The 17,109-nt window shown below is 36.4% G+C and overlaps 1 protein-coding gene across 1 annotated transcript in view; it reads right to left on the reverse strand.

The window, feature by feature from the left end:
- Positions 1-17,109, reverse strand: part of SEPT7 (septin 7) — a 69,270-nt gene that overhangs the window by 14,647 nt on the left and 37,514 nt on the right. Inside the window, exons 5-7 of the mRNA XM_006887628.1 lie at positions 17,015-17,108; positions 9,514-9,631; positions 2-85 (exon numbers count right to left, since the gene is read on the reverse strand). Coding sequence (XP_006887690.1) covers positions 2-85; positions 9,514-9,631; positions 17,015-17,108 — 296 coding nt within the window. The remainder of the gene's footprint in view (position 1; positions 86-9,513; positions 9,632-17,014; position 17,109) is intronic.

The raw sequence follows: 17,109 nt of genomic DNA on the forward strand, positions 1-17,109 counted from the left end.
TTTTAACAAGCTTATTTTCTTCTTCATCATCTGTTTCTGGAAATTCATATATTTTAATTTTATGTTCTTGGATTTCTTTCATTATCTAAAATAGAAGTTAGCAGAAGAGTCGCACATTACAATTAGTATATGAGACTTATTTTTAATATATTCCACTTGAATCTCTACTATGAATTTTCAATTTTAACTCCTATAATACTTTCTAAAAATGTCAAACTAAAACCTAAAATCAAAGCACTATGCTGGCATTCTGCATTTAAGAAAAATAAATCAAACCATAAAATACACAAAAATATCATTCTTAAAATCTAATTATTATCTAAAGTGTTCAAAAGATGATATAAAAGATTTCAGGAAGGAATTTTCCTAGATGATAGCTACTGTGATAATTTTGGACATTTACTTAAAATGGTAAGAGATTCTTTCTCAAGAAGTAACTCTTATGAACTGAATTATAATTCGGTTAATAGAGCTTAAGTTCACCTAAAAATTTTAGTAGACTTTGGCAAAAAAGAGTAAGAAAAAGTAAGAGCAACACTGGCCCAATCAATCAAAATATGGTCAGACGTATACATATATACATGCAAATCAACGAGATAATAAATACTAGGCTAGAGCACCAGGAAAAACATGATCTGATTATTAATATGCAAAAGGGTTAATAGAGGGACTGCATATAGAAGCGATAAAATGTAATGCCACGATTTATATTTTATATTTATAAATAAAACATTACAAAATAAAAACAGGAGAAAATATACAAAAATAGAAAGGTAGGAGTTAATGAAAGTAAAAATACTTCTTCAGTATGTGAAGGAGAATATACTCCATGAAAAGTAAAGCATATATGTACCACAACATTTTCAAAATTTATATAGATTTAGTTTCAAAAAAACTCTTAAAAAGTTTTTGTTTTTGCCCACATTTTAAGATGTACACTTACTACTGAGAAAGCTGGGGGAAAGCCCACATTTTCTTACAAAGGGACTACAAGGAGAATAAGAGTTTTAAGGCATACTTAAGTATTATACAAAGGAGCTATAGCTTTTATGCTATAACCTTGGCTTAAAATTGAAAAAATAGGACTCGTAGAAAAGAGGAGCAACACAACCATGAGATATCATCTCATCCCAGTAAAAATAGCAAGATTCAACAGAGCAGCAAACAACAAATGCTGGCGAGGTTGTGAAGAAACTGAAACCTTTATTCACTGTTGGTGGGAGTGTAAAATGGTATAACCACTATAAAAGGAAGTATGAGCTTTCTCCAAAAGGTAGAAATAGAAGTAACATTTGACCCAGCAATCCCACCACTGGGTATACACCCTAAAGAAATCAGATCTCCCACCCAAACAGATATATGCACACCCATGTCTATTGCTGCTTTGTTCACAAAGAGTTGGAAACAACCCAAGTGCCCATCAACAAATGAATGGATAGAGAAACTACAGTATATTTACAAGAGTATGATGCAGCACTGAAAAACAAAGAACCCATGAAATATTATAGAAAATGGGTGATCATGGAGAACATTATGCTGAGTGAAATATCTCAGTCACAAAAAGACAAATATTGCAATGACACATAACAGGACTGATATGGGGATTAGGGGGAAACTAAGAAAAATGGGATAAATTATAAACTCAGTACTGAAACAGATAAGAGAACTGTATAAAAGGAATATATTATTAGGCATTAATGGCATGACAAGAGTCCAGAATAAGAGCTGCTGGTCTGGGAGACCGGGAATGTATAACAATGAAAGAATTTCTTTTTTTCCAAAGAAAAAAGCAAACCAGAAGGGAGGAGGGCAGGGAGGAAAATGCAACAATGAATTAATGGAAATGAAATCCAAGTTTTTTATAAAATTTCATTAAAATCTCAATTAAAAAAAGGAGGGGGCAATTTCAGAAATTGTCCCTACATCTCATAAAATGTAATGCAAAACTTGCATGAAATGTAGAACATGACAATATTATATGTAAGAAATAAAATGCAGCAAAATGAAGAAAATGACTATTTAAATTATCTAGATATAATACACTGTTGTTGTTATGTGCCGTCGAGTCGTTTGCAACTCATAGCGACCCTACGTACAACAGTCCTAAACCGTGCTCTATCCTGTGCCAATCTCATTGCCTCTGACACACCCATCCCGATTACGCCAGTCACTGAATCAATCCACCTCATAGAGGGCCTTCCTCTCCTGCGCTGTCCCTCTACCCTACCAAGCATGATGTCCCTCTCCAAAGACCTGTCTCTCCTTACAACATGTCCAAAGTATGTCAGGCGAAGCCCCAGAATCCTTGACTCCAAGGAGCAGCCTGGTTTAACCCTCTCTAGGATGAATCTGTTTGTTTTCTTGGCAGTCCATGGTACATTCAGTACTCTTCTCCAGCACCACAGCTCAAAGGCGTCAATTCTCCTATCCTACCCTGTCATTGTAAACATCTGATGCATAACAAGTGATTGCAAAAACCATGGCCTGTATCAGGCGCACCTTCGCCTCCAGAGAGACATTCTATCACTTCAAAAAAGTAATAAATGGATTAACTTCTTAGAATTCCACTAAAAATGAAGCAAGCAGCAATCTACTTAGAGTAATGAAATATAAATGGTGAGGCAATAGAGGAAAAAATTTCAAGATGAAGAAATTAAGCGATGTTCACATAATTGAAACATAAGCAAAAAAGAAAAAATTTGTAAAAATGAGAAGATCTGAAAAACCATTTAAAAAAAAATCTATGCAAACACAGACTAATTATACAAAGTCCTCAATTTATGTATTCCGAATTAGAATAAACCACATTTATGAAAACCATCTTTGATTTTTTAAAAATACACTTGTTTTTATCATGTGTCAAAAGAAAGGAAGTTTCAAAATCTACAGTAAAAATGTTACCAAGATGTCCTGGAAGCAGCAAACACCATCAAACCTCACAAAATAAATAAGCAAACAAAACCTCTAAGACATAAAAAAAGAGGAAGGATCAAAACAGAGCCTAAAAAAAAACCAATTGAATTCCAGAGACAAGGAAGTCTGATGGGAAACTGAGGAATTCAGAACAATGATGGTCAAGTGTTTAGACAGGATGGGAGAAACATATGAAGAAATCAAGGAATCCCTAAGAAGTAAAAAAAATTTATAAAACCAACAGGTAACTGTTGTTGTGTACCAGAGTTGGAAATGACCCACAGCTGACCCTCTGGCGGGTTTTCAGAGGCAGTTAATTGCACGGGAGAGGACTGCCCATCCTCCTCCCGCGGAGCGGCTGGTGGCCTCAAACTGTGTGCCTTTGGGACTGCAATACAGCTTCTTGCCACCAGAGCTATATGAAACCATAAAAAAACAAGAAACTGAAATCTAGAATAAGACCAATGTCTCAGAGGCTATCAACATGTTTGAAGGACAAAAACCCTGAAGAAATGGAACAAAGAACTAGCAAAACAGAAGACAAAATCCTGAATACAAATCTGACGGAGGAAAAAGTGCAAACAAGGAGGCAGGAAAATGAAATCAGGGAGCGCTGGTGGCCTAGTGGCAATAAGCTGTATTACAATCCCAGAGGTGCGTGGTTTGAATCCACCAGAGGCTTTGCTGGAGAAGAAGGGACAATCTCCTTCCGTACCAGTCAGATCTGATTTGTACACACACACACAAAATAATAAAATAAAAAAAAAATTAAATTTAAAAAAAAAAAAGAAAAAATATCGCAATCGCAAGGATTTATGTCGGATACATCAAGGGAAATAACATACATGTGATTTTGGAATTCCAGACCATAAAAAAAGAGACATAAAAAAGAACAAAGAGAAAACTGTAAAATTATTAGAAGAAAACTCTTCAGTTATCATAAAAAATGGAAAAAAAATTATTCAAAAGGCTAAATGAAGCCAAATAAGAGAAACTAAATGAAAAATCAAAATAAAAGTGCTAAGAAAAACCACCACAAACAGGTCTGTCGTAGAGAGGGTGAAACCAAGTTTCTCCTTGGAGGCTAGAATTTTGAAACTCCATCTCACATACTTTTGACATGTGGTCCTTGGAGAAGGACATTATGCTCAGAAGGGTGGAAGGACAGCACAGGAGAAGACCCCCAAAAATAGACAAGATGGACTGCAACAGTAGCTAGGGAAATGGGGACAAGTGTATCAGTCAGTCAGAATGGCTCAGGACAGGGCAAACTTCAGAGCTGTTGTACATCAGGTCGCTATGAATTGCAGGTGGCTCGATGGCACATAACAACAATAAGACATACAGACTAATTCTCCAAAATCAAAGCCATGAATAGAATATGGAAAGCAGCTTGAGAAAAATGAAGTTGCCATACAGAGGGGAACCAGTAAGACCAATTTCCCAAAGAAAACATGTGAGCAAACTGACAAGTGAGATGGTGTATTCAAGACTCTAAAGGAAAACTGCTAAATAATAATGATAAACCCAGCAAACGGTCTATGAAATAAGATGGGGAAACTAAGACATTCTCAGGAAAGCAGAGACTTTGGATTACTAAAAGCAAGACGAACTTTACAAAGGAAGGTGTTCACACACAGCACACAAAAGTGGACGGAATAAAGTGACTTGCAAAAACACACACAAAAATGCAATAAAATGGCAGCAATAAAACTATGCCTTTCAACAAATACTGTATAAGACTATTACTGTAGAAAGTGTATGAGGATTGGGGAGGGGCAGTGGGGTGAGGATGGAGCAGGGTTGGGGGAGAAGTGAAAACATAGGGTCGCACAATTTGATAGGTGGCAGGAGGGGTGGGGAAAGGGAAAGATCCAGTGTCAATAATAATGTAAACAAACTTTGTAAGTAAACCAGTACAAAATAATAATTTTATTTATAAAACCAACAAAAATCTTGCCTTTCAATAACTACACTGAATATTAATGGATTAAGTACACCAGGTTAAAAAAAATATAGCAAAATGGATTAAAAAAAAAACCATCAATATATTATCTACCAGCCACATTTGAGACATGTGCATAAGGAAACACTAAAAATAAAAAAATAAGGAAAACACTTAACAAACAACTGGCAACCAAAAAAAAAGCAGGACTGGCAAGAGAAATCTCTGATAAAACACACTTCAGGGTAAAGACTAGCATAAAAGACAAGGAAGGACGTTATATAATGGTCAATAAAAGAAAAGACAAAAAATGGGTTTTCAGAGGCATTAATCTGCATAGGAAAAGACTATCTTTTGCCTCAGAGCAGCTAGTGGATTTGAACCACATGTCTTAGGGCTGCCAGTACAACTTCTTACTAAAGGGAATATGAAAAATAATACCAATTCTAATAGCCACCTATAACATGAAATACTTAGGAACAAATTTAACCAGAGACACAAAAGACCTATATAAAGAAAATTACAAAATACTACTAGAAGAATGAAAAAGAGATGTAGCTAAGTAGAAAACAATACTCACGGACAGGAAGATTTAATATTGCAGTCACTCTGCCAAACTATCTGGTAGAGGGTCTTTTTCTTTCACTGATCCCCCACCTTTTCAAGGTGAAGGGAAAAGGATACAGTGAAGATTTGAAGCGACAGCATAATTAATGGCATTGAGCAACAATAATTCATGTTATAAAACAAAATATTTATGAATGATGATTGAATGAAAACCAACAAAAAATTGAGGTATTCAACATACATCAAAACTAACACATGACAGCTGTGGGAACAGAACCTACTGTAGGGAGTACCTTTTCTACTAGTTAAAAAAAAAAAAGACAAAAGATGTTCACATTAGAAAAAAAAAAAAATACAATTCCTGCTCTAAAAAAAGTTTTCAACTTTTCTAGAACAAAAATGTAAAAAACCTTTTAGGGTGTTGTTGATTCTTACTCACACTGTCCCTACCATACAGCCCAAACCTGCCCTGTAGGGTTTTTAGACCACAGTCTCTATAGAACCAGAGCTCCAAGTCCATCTCCCCAAAGGAGTGGCTTACTGTATTTGCTGAGTAGGAGTCCATGCATAATTGACCCTCCAACAGGTTTTCAGAAGTTTTAAATTATAAGGGGAAAATCTTGCCCATCTTTCTCTCACCAAGCAGCTGATGAATTTAAACTGCCTGCATCTGGGTTGTCACAATTCCCATTAGGCAAACCAAAACTCCCTGAAGAAGTGGTTAGTGGGTTCAACCTGCCAATCTTTTGCATTGCACGTAAGTATTTAACTACTGGATCACAAGGGCTCCTTAAAGAAACTATTAACTTGCTGCCATCAAGTACAGTTTGATTCATGAAGACCTTTCACAGAGTTTCTGATTTATTCATTGCAAATACTTTTTATAAAAGACACAAACATTTATACATGGATTTCACTTGATGGGCTGCATAGAAATCAGACTACATCTGTGGAAAGAAATACTGGAAAACCACAGTAACAGTAGTCAAAACTAGGCCAGGGGCAGATTGTGAGTCAGACCATCAGTTACTCACGTGCAAGTTTAAACTGAGGCCATAGTAGTAAGTCCACGAGAATCCAAGATATGATACTTAATCTATTCCATCTGAATTTCAAGATCATCTTCAGATTATGTTTGAAGCACTGCACATCAATGACTGAAGATTAAATGAGCTATGGGATTTTATCAAGGATATGACCCATGAAGAAAGCAAAAGTTCATTACAAAGACAGAGGAGAAAGAAAAAACTAAAGTGGATGTCAGAATATTCTAAAAACAGCACTAGAGAACTGAGAAGCCAAAACAAACAGAAAACACACCAAAAAGCTGAACTGAAGATTTCAAAGGGGAGCTCGTGAAGACAAGGTATTATAATGGAATGTCCAGAGAACTGGAATTGGAAAAGAAAAAGGCAAGAACTCGCTCTTCATTTCTCAAGCTGAGAGAACTGAAAAAACAAATGTAAGCCTTGTGCCGCAATACTGAAAGATGCTATGGGCAATATATCGAATGACCCAGAAAGCATCAAAGGATGATGGAGGGAATACACAAATCACTGTAGCAAAAAGAACAGACTAACACCGAAGTACTACATGAGCAGGAACCAATGATAATGAAGGAGGAAATGGAAATTGCATTAAAGGCACTGGCAAAATATAAGGCCTCAGGAATTATACAAATTGAATTGTTTCATTTAACAGATTCAGCCTTGGATGTGCCACCAGTCTACGCCAGGAAATCTGGAGGACATCTGGCCAACAGATTTAAAAAGGTACGTATTTGTTCCCATTCCCAAAAAAGGTGATCCAACAGAATGTGGCTATTATCGAATAATAACAATGATATATAACCTGCAAGCAAAATTCACTGAGTATCATTCAAAAATTACTAGAACAGATAGAGAACTGTGAGGCATTAAAGCAGGTTTTAGAAGAGGCCACGGCACCAAGGAGACCACTGTTTAAGTCAGATGGGTCCTGGCTGAAAGTAAAGAGTACCAGAAGAATGTCCAGTTATGCTTTATTGACTATGCAAAGGCATCTGACTGTGTGAATCATAACAAGTTACAGCTAACACTGAGAAGAATGGGAATCCCAGAGCACTTAATTGTGCTCATGTGAAACCTATGCTAGATCAGGAGGCTATCGTGTGAACAGAGCAAGAGTTTAAAATTAGGAAGGGAGTGCATCATAGTTGTGTCTACCTATTCTCTATGTTGAGCAAATTGTTCAAGAAGCTGGACTCTGAACCAAAATGAGACATTAGGATCAGAGGGTGATTCACTAATAACCTGCATTATGCAGATGACACAACTTTGCTTGCTGAAAGTGAGGAGGACTTTAAGTGCTTGTTGCAGAGGATCAAAGAATGCAGACTTCAACATGGATTGCATTTCAGATCAAGAAAACTCCTTATCACTGGACCAATAGGCAACATTATGACAGACGGAGCAAAGACTGAAGCTGTCAATAACTTCATCTTACTTGGATTCACAATTAAGACTGCTGGTACTAGCAGTCAGGATATAAGGAGATTTAGTACACTGGGACTGGAAGCTGGAGTGGCCTCCACTTCTGAAATGAGCTGCCTCTGGAAACTCTATTAACAGTGTTCAGGCCTTTCATTCATAGGTTCGCTATGAGTCGTCTGTGACTCGACAGCACCTAACAACAATAACGACAACATAGAGCTATGTTGCCCTAGTGGACAGAAAGTTATGCTACCAAGCCTAAGGTGGGTGATTTTAAGCTGAGGCCTTCAGGCCTGGTTCATATGGTTTTTCTATATAACATTCTACTAGGTGGATTGCTGTATAGAGGTAATTCGTGGTTGCTGTGATGCTGAGCACTGTTGAGACTGATGTGCCAAATGTGATAATGGTTACCCATGGCAGACAGTGTTTGCTGCAGCTTCCTGATTAAAACAAGCCTGGAAGCAGGAGTGGCATCCACTTCCAAAATGGCTTGTCTCTGGAAACTCTATAAACAGTGCTCAGGTCTTTCATTCATAGGGTCGCTATGAGTCGTCTATGACTCAACAGCACCTAACAACAACAGTAGTACACTGGGAAAGTGTGTCCTTAGTGACCTCTCCAAATTACTGAGGAGTAGTGATGTCAGTCTGAAAATTAAGGTGTGTTTGATTTAGGCCATGGCCTTTCCAATCACTTGTTATGCATGTGAGAGCAAGATCATGAATAAGGATGACAGAAGAACTGATACCTTTGAGCTATGGTGTTGGAATATCCCATGGACTGCCAAAAGAACAAAAACCAAGTATGTCTTGAGAAAGTGCAGCCAGAGTGCTCTTTGGAGGCAAAGATGATTACGCTTCACCTCACATACTTCAGGCATGTTGCTAGGAGGGCCTATTCCTTAGAAAGGAACATGATGCTCAGAAAGGTTGAGGGTTGATGAAGGAATAGGAAGTCTCTCGACCAAGTGGACTGACATAGTGACTGCTGCAAAGGGCTCCAGTGTGTCAGATGGTGTGAGGATGGCACAGGATACTACAGGGTTCAGATATGTTTTCCATAGGGTTGCTATGGATTGTACTTGACTCAATGGTACCTAACAACAACAAATCCTTAAGACGACACCATCCATTTCCTCCCAGTATCATTTTGTCCTCAAAAAAGTTATTAAAAAATAAAAAAGACAAGTAATCTTTGCAAGGATATATTGAGTATGCAAGGATATATTGATGATAAAATGAGTATGTTTGTTATAAACAGAATGGAACCATTCTATCAAAAAAGCACCATGGCCAACAGCAAGAAGAATTCTTCTGAGAGTTCACTTAAAGACAATAATTCTAAAAATAACAAAAATAGTAATGTGATATACACATAGCAACATCTAAAGGAGTCTTATATAGGTTTACAAATTTAAATGCTAAACAAAATGTTACTATCATAGCAGATAAAAGGTTTTAAACTAATGCATATTAATGTTATTTTCAATAAAAGTCCTTCTTTTAAGGCAGTTAAGAAAAATGGATTACAAATATATTATATAGAAAATAACAAAGAATGCAAATTACATGAAGAGTTTTAAGACTCTCAAACACTCAAGCTCACTGTGCCCACCTGTTTTTTAAACTGTTGGCATTCCTCTGGTGTGAGTGTGTCTGCTTTGGCAATAAGTGGGATGATATTCACTTTTTCATGTAAGCGCTTCATAAACTCAATATCCAGCGGCTTAAGTCTGAAATGAAACATTTATTATGATTATATTGGTCACTGTGGTAGAACAGGTTGTTCATATTATAATGTAAAATATAATCAAACCACTTTACAATATCATGGGGATAATAAATATAGGACAGGGCTGGGCTTCATCTCATTACACAGAAGGTCACAATTGGAAACATTCTCTAAAGAAGTATGAGACCATAAACAGTTATAAGACAGGTTTCAGGAAGCACTACAGTGGCTAAGAAAGTTCTGGCATCTGCCCTTGAATTTTAACCATAAAGTGAGTAAACTTTATCCTCCACCCATTTATTTTATTTCATTTAGTCTTTTCATCATCAATTTAGCTTTTTCACTGTTGCTTTTAAATTATAACAGTAACAGAATTTGCTCTAAAGATACTCTAGTGGAATAGTCTGTAAAGAGTTGTGCTAAAACAAAGGCAGCGTCTTTCTGACAGTTCAAATCCACCAAGAGCTACAAGTAGAAAGATGGACAATCTCCTCCCATGCAATTTATAGCCTCTGAAAACTTACTGGAGGGTCAGCTATGAGTCACCTCTAATTCAATAGCACTAAGTGAGTGACGAAGTGATGGAGGGAGTGGAATGAGAGAGTGAGAAAAAGATAAAAAGTCTAATGTCAAAGTTGATACCAAAAGGAATAAGATTAGTTGAGCAAATGATAAGAATATACATGCATCTTTTGCTTTATCAACAGACATGTTATCTGACATTTTGGCTTTACAGTAATAAAATATCTGGTGTGTGCAACAATTCTGCACATTAACAACAGTGCCAATGTCTGGCAGTATGTTGCAACATGATTAAGAGTAACTATGTTTGTGATAGTTAAAGGTTATGAGTTAACTGTATGGGTAATGATTCTCTATGGTTTAACAACTATGACAATTTGACTATAATGTAAATTTAGTCTCTGTCAATCTGTGATATGACAGCAAGAGCCAACATTTTGGCATAATGCCTATTTTCATATGGTCTTTGGAACTGAATGTTAAATATATGTGTGTGTCTGCCTCTCAAAGATGATAAAGTGCATAAAACTCACTGTAAAAAAGGCACAGTATCAGAGATCCTTTAACTTCAGGAGAGAAGAATCAAGAACAACCATAGTCCAAAACCGATGACTGCTATCAGGCAAAGAGGTCAAATATATAACCATTCAACAATACTTTTACAATTTTTAACACTAGTTGTACTCCTATGGCATTCTCTACTTCTCTGATAGGTTCATTAATTCCTTGCAACAGCCAAATAGAACCAGAAAAATCGTGAGCTATAATGTTGTTGTTGTTGTTATAATACTATATGTAAATATTGCAGACACTACCAAAATGAGGGAAAACAGCTGTTAACACAATAACCAGAATATTGTGTACAAAGTATAAAATGAAGAAAACTGGAAGTTGTCAAAAATGAAATGGAACTCATCAAGACAGGCAACCCAGCTGAGATGGTGGTGATGCCATCTGAATCAGACAAACACATCTATTATGCTGGGAATGACAAACTGAACAATGGTACATAATCAAAAAGAATGGTATTTGCATAATCAAAAAAGAACATTTTAAAATTTACCTTGAAGTACAGTGTCATGATAGATGGTGTCATCCATATATACACATACAAGAGAGTTCTGTTAATACAATTATTATTCAGATACACACACCAACCATGAAAGCTAAAGATGAAGAAATTGAGGACTTCTACTAACATTTGCTCTGGTTGCCTAGTGGCAAGAAGCTGCACTAAAAGTCCTTAAGGCACACAGTCTGAAGCCACCAGCCGCTCTGTGAGAGAAGGATGGGCAATCTCCTCCCATGTGATTAAATGCCTCTGAATACCCACTGGAGGATCAACTATGGGTCAGTTCTGACTCTATGGTACACAACAACAACTAACATTTGCAATCTTGAATTGACTGAGCATGCAAACAAGATGCATGAGTAAGAACTGGTGACTAGAATGCAAATGTTGGAAACAAAGGATTGGTAACTGGAAAACAAACATGGCCATGGTATCAGAAATGAGGATGGGCAGAATTTTGTACAATAAATGATTTATTCACTGCAAATGCCTTTGTTAAAAAAAAAACACCTCTAAGTCATCACTATACACATACGTCTTACATAGGAATGACTACATCTGTGGAAAGAAGAGATGGAGAAGCTTAAAATCATCAATCAAAAGCAGCCAGGGCTTGACTATGGAACTGATCATGAATTTTTCATTTATATATAAGTTCAACTAAAATGGAAGAAAATGAATCCATAAGAACCAAAATATGACTTTTAGTCGTACCACCTGAATTGAAAAACCATCTCAAGAGTACATTAATAAATGAAGATGAGTTATTGGACGATTTCAAGGTCATCAGTTATGAAGAAAGCAAAAGGTCATTAAAAAGACGGGAGAAAAAGAGTAAAATGGATGTCAGCAGAGACTCTGAAAATTGCACTAGAGGGTGTGGGTATACCAAAACAAAAAGAAAAAAGCTGACTTAAAACAGTTGAACAGACAATTTAAAAGGGCAACTTGAAAAGACAAAGTATTATAACAAAATATGCAAAGAATTCAAGAAAACCAAAAGGGAACAATACACTTAGCATTTCTCAAGATAAAAGAACTGAAGAATTCAAGCTTCACATTACGATATTGAAGGATTCCATGATCAACATGTAAAAGATGTAGAAAGCACCAAAAGAAGATGTAAGGAAGGAATATACAAAGTCACGCTATCAAAATGATTTTGTGGACATTAAGCCATTTCAGAAAGTACTACATGGTAAAGAATCAATACTAAATCAAGTACTAAAGAAGTCTAAGAGGCACTGAAGGCACTGTCAAAAAATTTAAAAAAAAAAACAACAAAAAAAAAACGCCCCAGGAGTTGACAGAATACCAACGGAAGTATTTCAGGTACAGATCCAACCCTGGACATGCTCACCAGTCTCTGCCAACAAATATGGAAGTTACCTGGCAACAGACTGGAAGAAATCCATTATTTTATCCCATTCTCAAGAAAGGTGATCCAACAGAATGTGAAAATTACTGAGTATTATTAACATTACATGCAAGTAAAATCTTTCTAAAGATTATAAACCAGTTGTAACCATTGTTTTGACAGAAAACTGCCAGAAATTCAAGCTGGATTAAAAACAGGCCATGGCAGGAAGGATTATCATTGCTGATATCATATGGATCTTGGCTGAGAGCAGAAAACACTGGAAAGACGTTCACTGGTGTTTTACTGGTTATTCAAAGGCATTTGGCTGTGTGGATAATAACAAATTATGGCTAACACTAAAAATGGGAATCCCAGAACACTTAATTATGCTCATAAGAAACCTATACAGAGATTAAAAAGCTGTTGCCTGAATAGAACAAGGGAACATAGCATTGGTTAAAATTAGGAAAGGTGTGTGTCAGGGTTGTATACATTCTCCAAACCTATTAAATTTATATGCTGAGCAGAAGCACGATTATATGAAAGTCTGAATACCAAGTGTGGAGAAAAGACTCATCAACAACTTCAGTTATGCAGATGATACAACCTTATTGCATAAAGTGATAGACTTAAAGCACTTGTAGAAGATCCAAGACTACAGCCTTCAAAGTGGGTTTCATCTCAACATCAAAACAAGAATCTCAGTACTACTGGACCAAAATACAGTATCATGACAGATGGATAAAAGACTGAAGTTGTTAATAATTTCATTTTACTGGGACTATCAACACCCAGTGGCAGCTTAGAAGTGAAGAAAGCAAAAGATGCACTGCATTGGGAAAATATGCTGTCAGTGCCTCTCCAAATTGCAAAGGAGTAATAACGTAAGTTTAAAAACAACGATGTGCTTCCAATGGACCAAATCCATTGTATTTGCAATTACTTGCTCTGTATCTGAAAGCTGCACAGTGACTAAGGATAACAAGAACTGATGCCTTTCAATAGTCAGTTGGAGAAGAGTACTGAATATCACATGGACAGTCAAATGAACAAAGTCTGTCTTATAGGAAGTGAAACAAGGGTTCACCCTAAGGGGAAATTTTGTCACACATACTTTTGTTGGAGGGGTCAGTCTTTGTAAAAAGTATCATGCTGGGAAGGGCGGAAAGTCACACTAAGAGCAGATGATTTCCAACAAAATGAGCACAAGCGTATCAGAGATGGTGAGAAAGGTGCAGGATTGAGCAAAGTTTATTAGATTTGTTCATGATGTCACTAGAAGCCATAGATGATTCAAGTGAACCTAACATCACAAGCTACTATTCAAGATCAGGATTAACTGGGAATTAGCTGAAACAACTAACAATATAGGTGCATCAAACAGTACTCCTTCTGTTCAGCCTGGTCCACCAGATAATGTGCTCTCACCCTGGGTCCTGAACACTTAGCCCCACCTTGAGTTTGATCACTTTTTAAACTTGGGCAAGTGGTACAGCTTCTTACCCCTGATAGCAAGTGCTCAGTAGCATACTAGTCTTCCAGCAAGCCTCCTGCCTAAAGGTGCTTCATTCTCTCACACCAAGGCTAAGCATGCCTATTCTCACTGCCTTCTCCATGTGACAAGAAGCCCAAAGTGTCGTCTTGCTTTGGTCCCTGGGTGTTGCCATTTCCTGCCATACTTGTTTGTTGCTACTTCTTACCTTTGTATGCCTTCTCCAATGTTAAAACTTTCTGTCTCCCAGGATCTATGAAGTTCTAGTGTAGCAATCCCAGGTCCAAAGGATATACTCACTCCTCTCCTAGCTCTACTTTATAGCAGTAAGGTTTCCCCTTCTCACTTCTGAAATTGGTTCCCTTTATGCCCAGCTGACTAATCAATCCCCTCATTTGGATTCCATATATCTTATTTACATATCATACCTTAGCAAAGGTTCCATACACCTCATTTGCAAGATTATTAAGCTGTGCAAATTCTCCTAATCATTTTAAGTGACTCATAAAACCATAAATGGCCAAGAGAGTTATATTAAGTATTTCATTATATTCACCATACTGAATGGCACTGTTTTGCAATCAGTATCTAAACTGTGAAAATATCAATTTAAAAATAACATTCCAAATAAATTTTGTTACTTGTTAAGAACAGTATCTACCAACAACTTAAAACAGTATAAAAAGCAACAATAGCGGAAATAATCTATTATAGCCCTGCATTCAGTGATAATCACTTGGTAGAGCTCAGTGGTGGTCACTGCAAATAGTGAACTGTTTGATATATAATTAGGTTTAAAAGAAACTCCTCTATATAAGAATTTGAAACTATTCAGATAAGACAGAAAAGCTCCAATTCATTTACTACTGTCTGATATTTCAGTTTGTGTTGAGAAGGCCATTCGCCACACGCTTCATAATCATATTCTTCAACTTAATCCCCAACACACCTCCTAGTGGGCAACAGTTTGTTGACTTGTAAAAATAGTCGAACTGCAAAGCTGCTTTAAAGGCATTCTTTTCACTAAAAGCAAAATTTTTGAACTCTCAGCCATTGAGAAATAGCTCAAAGCCACTAAACATATAACCCATATAAAAAAAACCTCTTAAACAAACAAACCAACCCCTCAAACCAACAAACTTTCTTTCCCATGTAATTTTAGAAAATCCATTTTCTTCGGGGGATGGTAGGAATGTGATTTCATGAGAATTATTAAAACTTGGAAAAAGTCCATAAATCTAAAATAGTAAAGATGATTATAAGTGGACAAATTTCTACCAACTAAAGGTTAAAATTTCTTTCTTTGATGCCTTCCAGAACAATCTCCAGCAAGAAAAGCTAAAATTAGAGGGTAGAAAAATCAGAGGAAAAGACTATTCATAAAAAAATTGTACATCATGTTGTATTTTTCTAATTGCCTTTTTTTAAGCCTATAAATGGATAAGCTGGCTTAACAATTTAAATGTTTCTGAGATACTACAGATGAACATTATAAATAAAAGCAGAAATATTTTCACTTATACAGTCTGACAAATGGCAAATTATGTAATTGATGATTCCCATTATACCAAGAAAGATTATGGTAATGGGCTTAAGGCCACGGGGTGGGGGGGTTGGGGATGGAAGCAGAAGAGAAAGATAACTTTTAAAGGAAATTTGGTCACACTTGCAATATGGTGGGGAGCTCTAGTGGTCTACTAAGTAAGGAGTTGCACTGCGAACCCAAAGGCTTGCAGTTTGAACCTATGAAGTGCTCTGTAGGAAAAAAAAGGCAATCTCCTGTGAGCTTTAGTCTCTGAAAACCTGCTAAGGGTCATCTGTAAGTCATTTCTGACTTGACACATTACTCTGTAGTACGAATGCTGCTATTACTTAATACTCTTAGATAAATGTTATCCTGGTGCTCCATAATAGCCTGGTTTAATCTGGTGGAGAGATGGCCGGGTATGACCGTACATGACTGAATTATGTTGTCTTTACCCAAAGGGAAAAAAAAAATCATTAATTAGAAACATGTGGATTTGACAACCACATGTTATTACCTACTCAAAATGACAGAAGTACAGAAACAAAAGGGGGAGTGCACATTGGCTATAAAAACAGAATAATCTAATAAATATATTTTAACTTCTAGTAAATAACAGTTTTGATGACATGATACCCAAACAATGTGACTGTGATACCTGGTAAGACAGAAGTCAAACTTACCAAATAAAGAACTGGTACATGAGAACATTTGTACTTCAGATTTTTATACCTTTCTTACTTATATAGCAAGTCACATTTCTGCATTTCCAAGACTATGTCTAATCCAATTGTTAAGCTTTATGTCTTTATTTGATTATTTAATTAGTGGCAGAGTGGCCAAAAAGAGTGAAAATAATTTCTGATATACTAATTGTTATCAGTAGCGAGATAATAAACACACATCAAGTTTGGAAAAGGAAAAGCAAATATAAAATAAGGGGTAAAAAATAGGGTAATCAGTAGAATTTATTCTAAAGGTTTAAATCAGCAACATTCAGACATCAATCTATGACAGAAACACTCTCCTCCTTGATATAAACAAGAGAGTAAAATCATATTTGGCTTATCTGGGACTTAAAAGTAGCTCTGGTGTGCTAGTTTTAAAAAACTGCACTGCAATCTCAAAGGCATGAGGTGCAAAACCACCAGTTGCTCGGGGGAGGATAGGTAACCCTCTCCCATGTGATTTACTGCCTCTGAAAACCAGCTGAAGGACAGCTATGAGTCAGTTCCAACCTGACAGCACACAAGACTCAATATGATTTTCTGCAAGCCAATTTTTACATGGAGTTTGGGGCTTTATATTTGGTATAGTGTGATACAAAATTAGAGATAAAGACTGCAAAAGTAATCTTCAAACATTATTTAATAATAAAGTAAAAGAAGCTATCAGAAGCATCAAGGTACTGACCCATGTCCTGAAGGAGCAATGAAGTATAAACAACACTGCACTCTGTTGTCAGGCATCTGGCGTCTGTTCACTCGAGATTCTGCATTTAGATAGTC

This window comes from Elephantulus edwardii, unplaced genomic scaffold, assembly GCF_000299155.1.
Source record: "Elephantulus edwardii isolate Elephantulus edwardi_28Jun2011 unplaced genomic scaffold, EleEdw1.0 scaffold00059, whole genome shotgun sequence".
NCBI classification, from domain to species: Eukaryota; Metazoa; Chordata; class Mammalia; order Macroscelidea; family Macroscelididae; genus Elephantulus; species Elephantulus edwardii.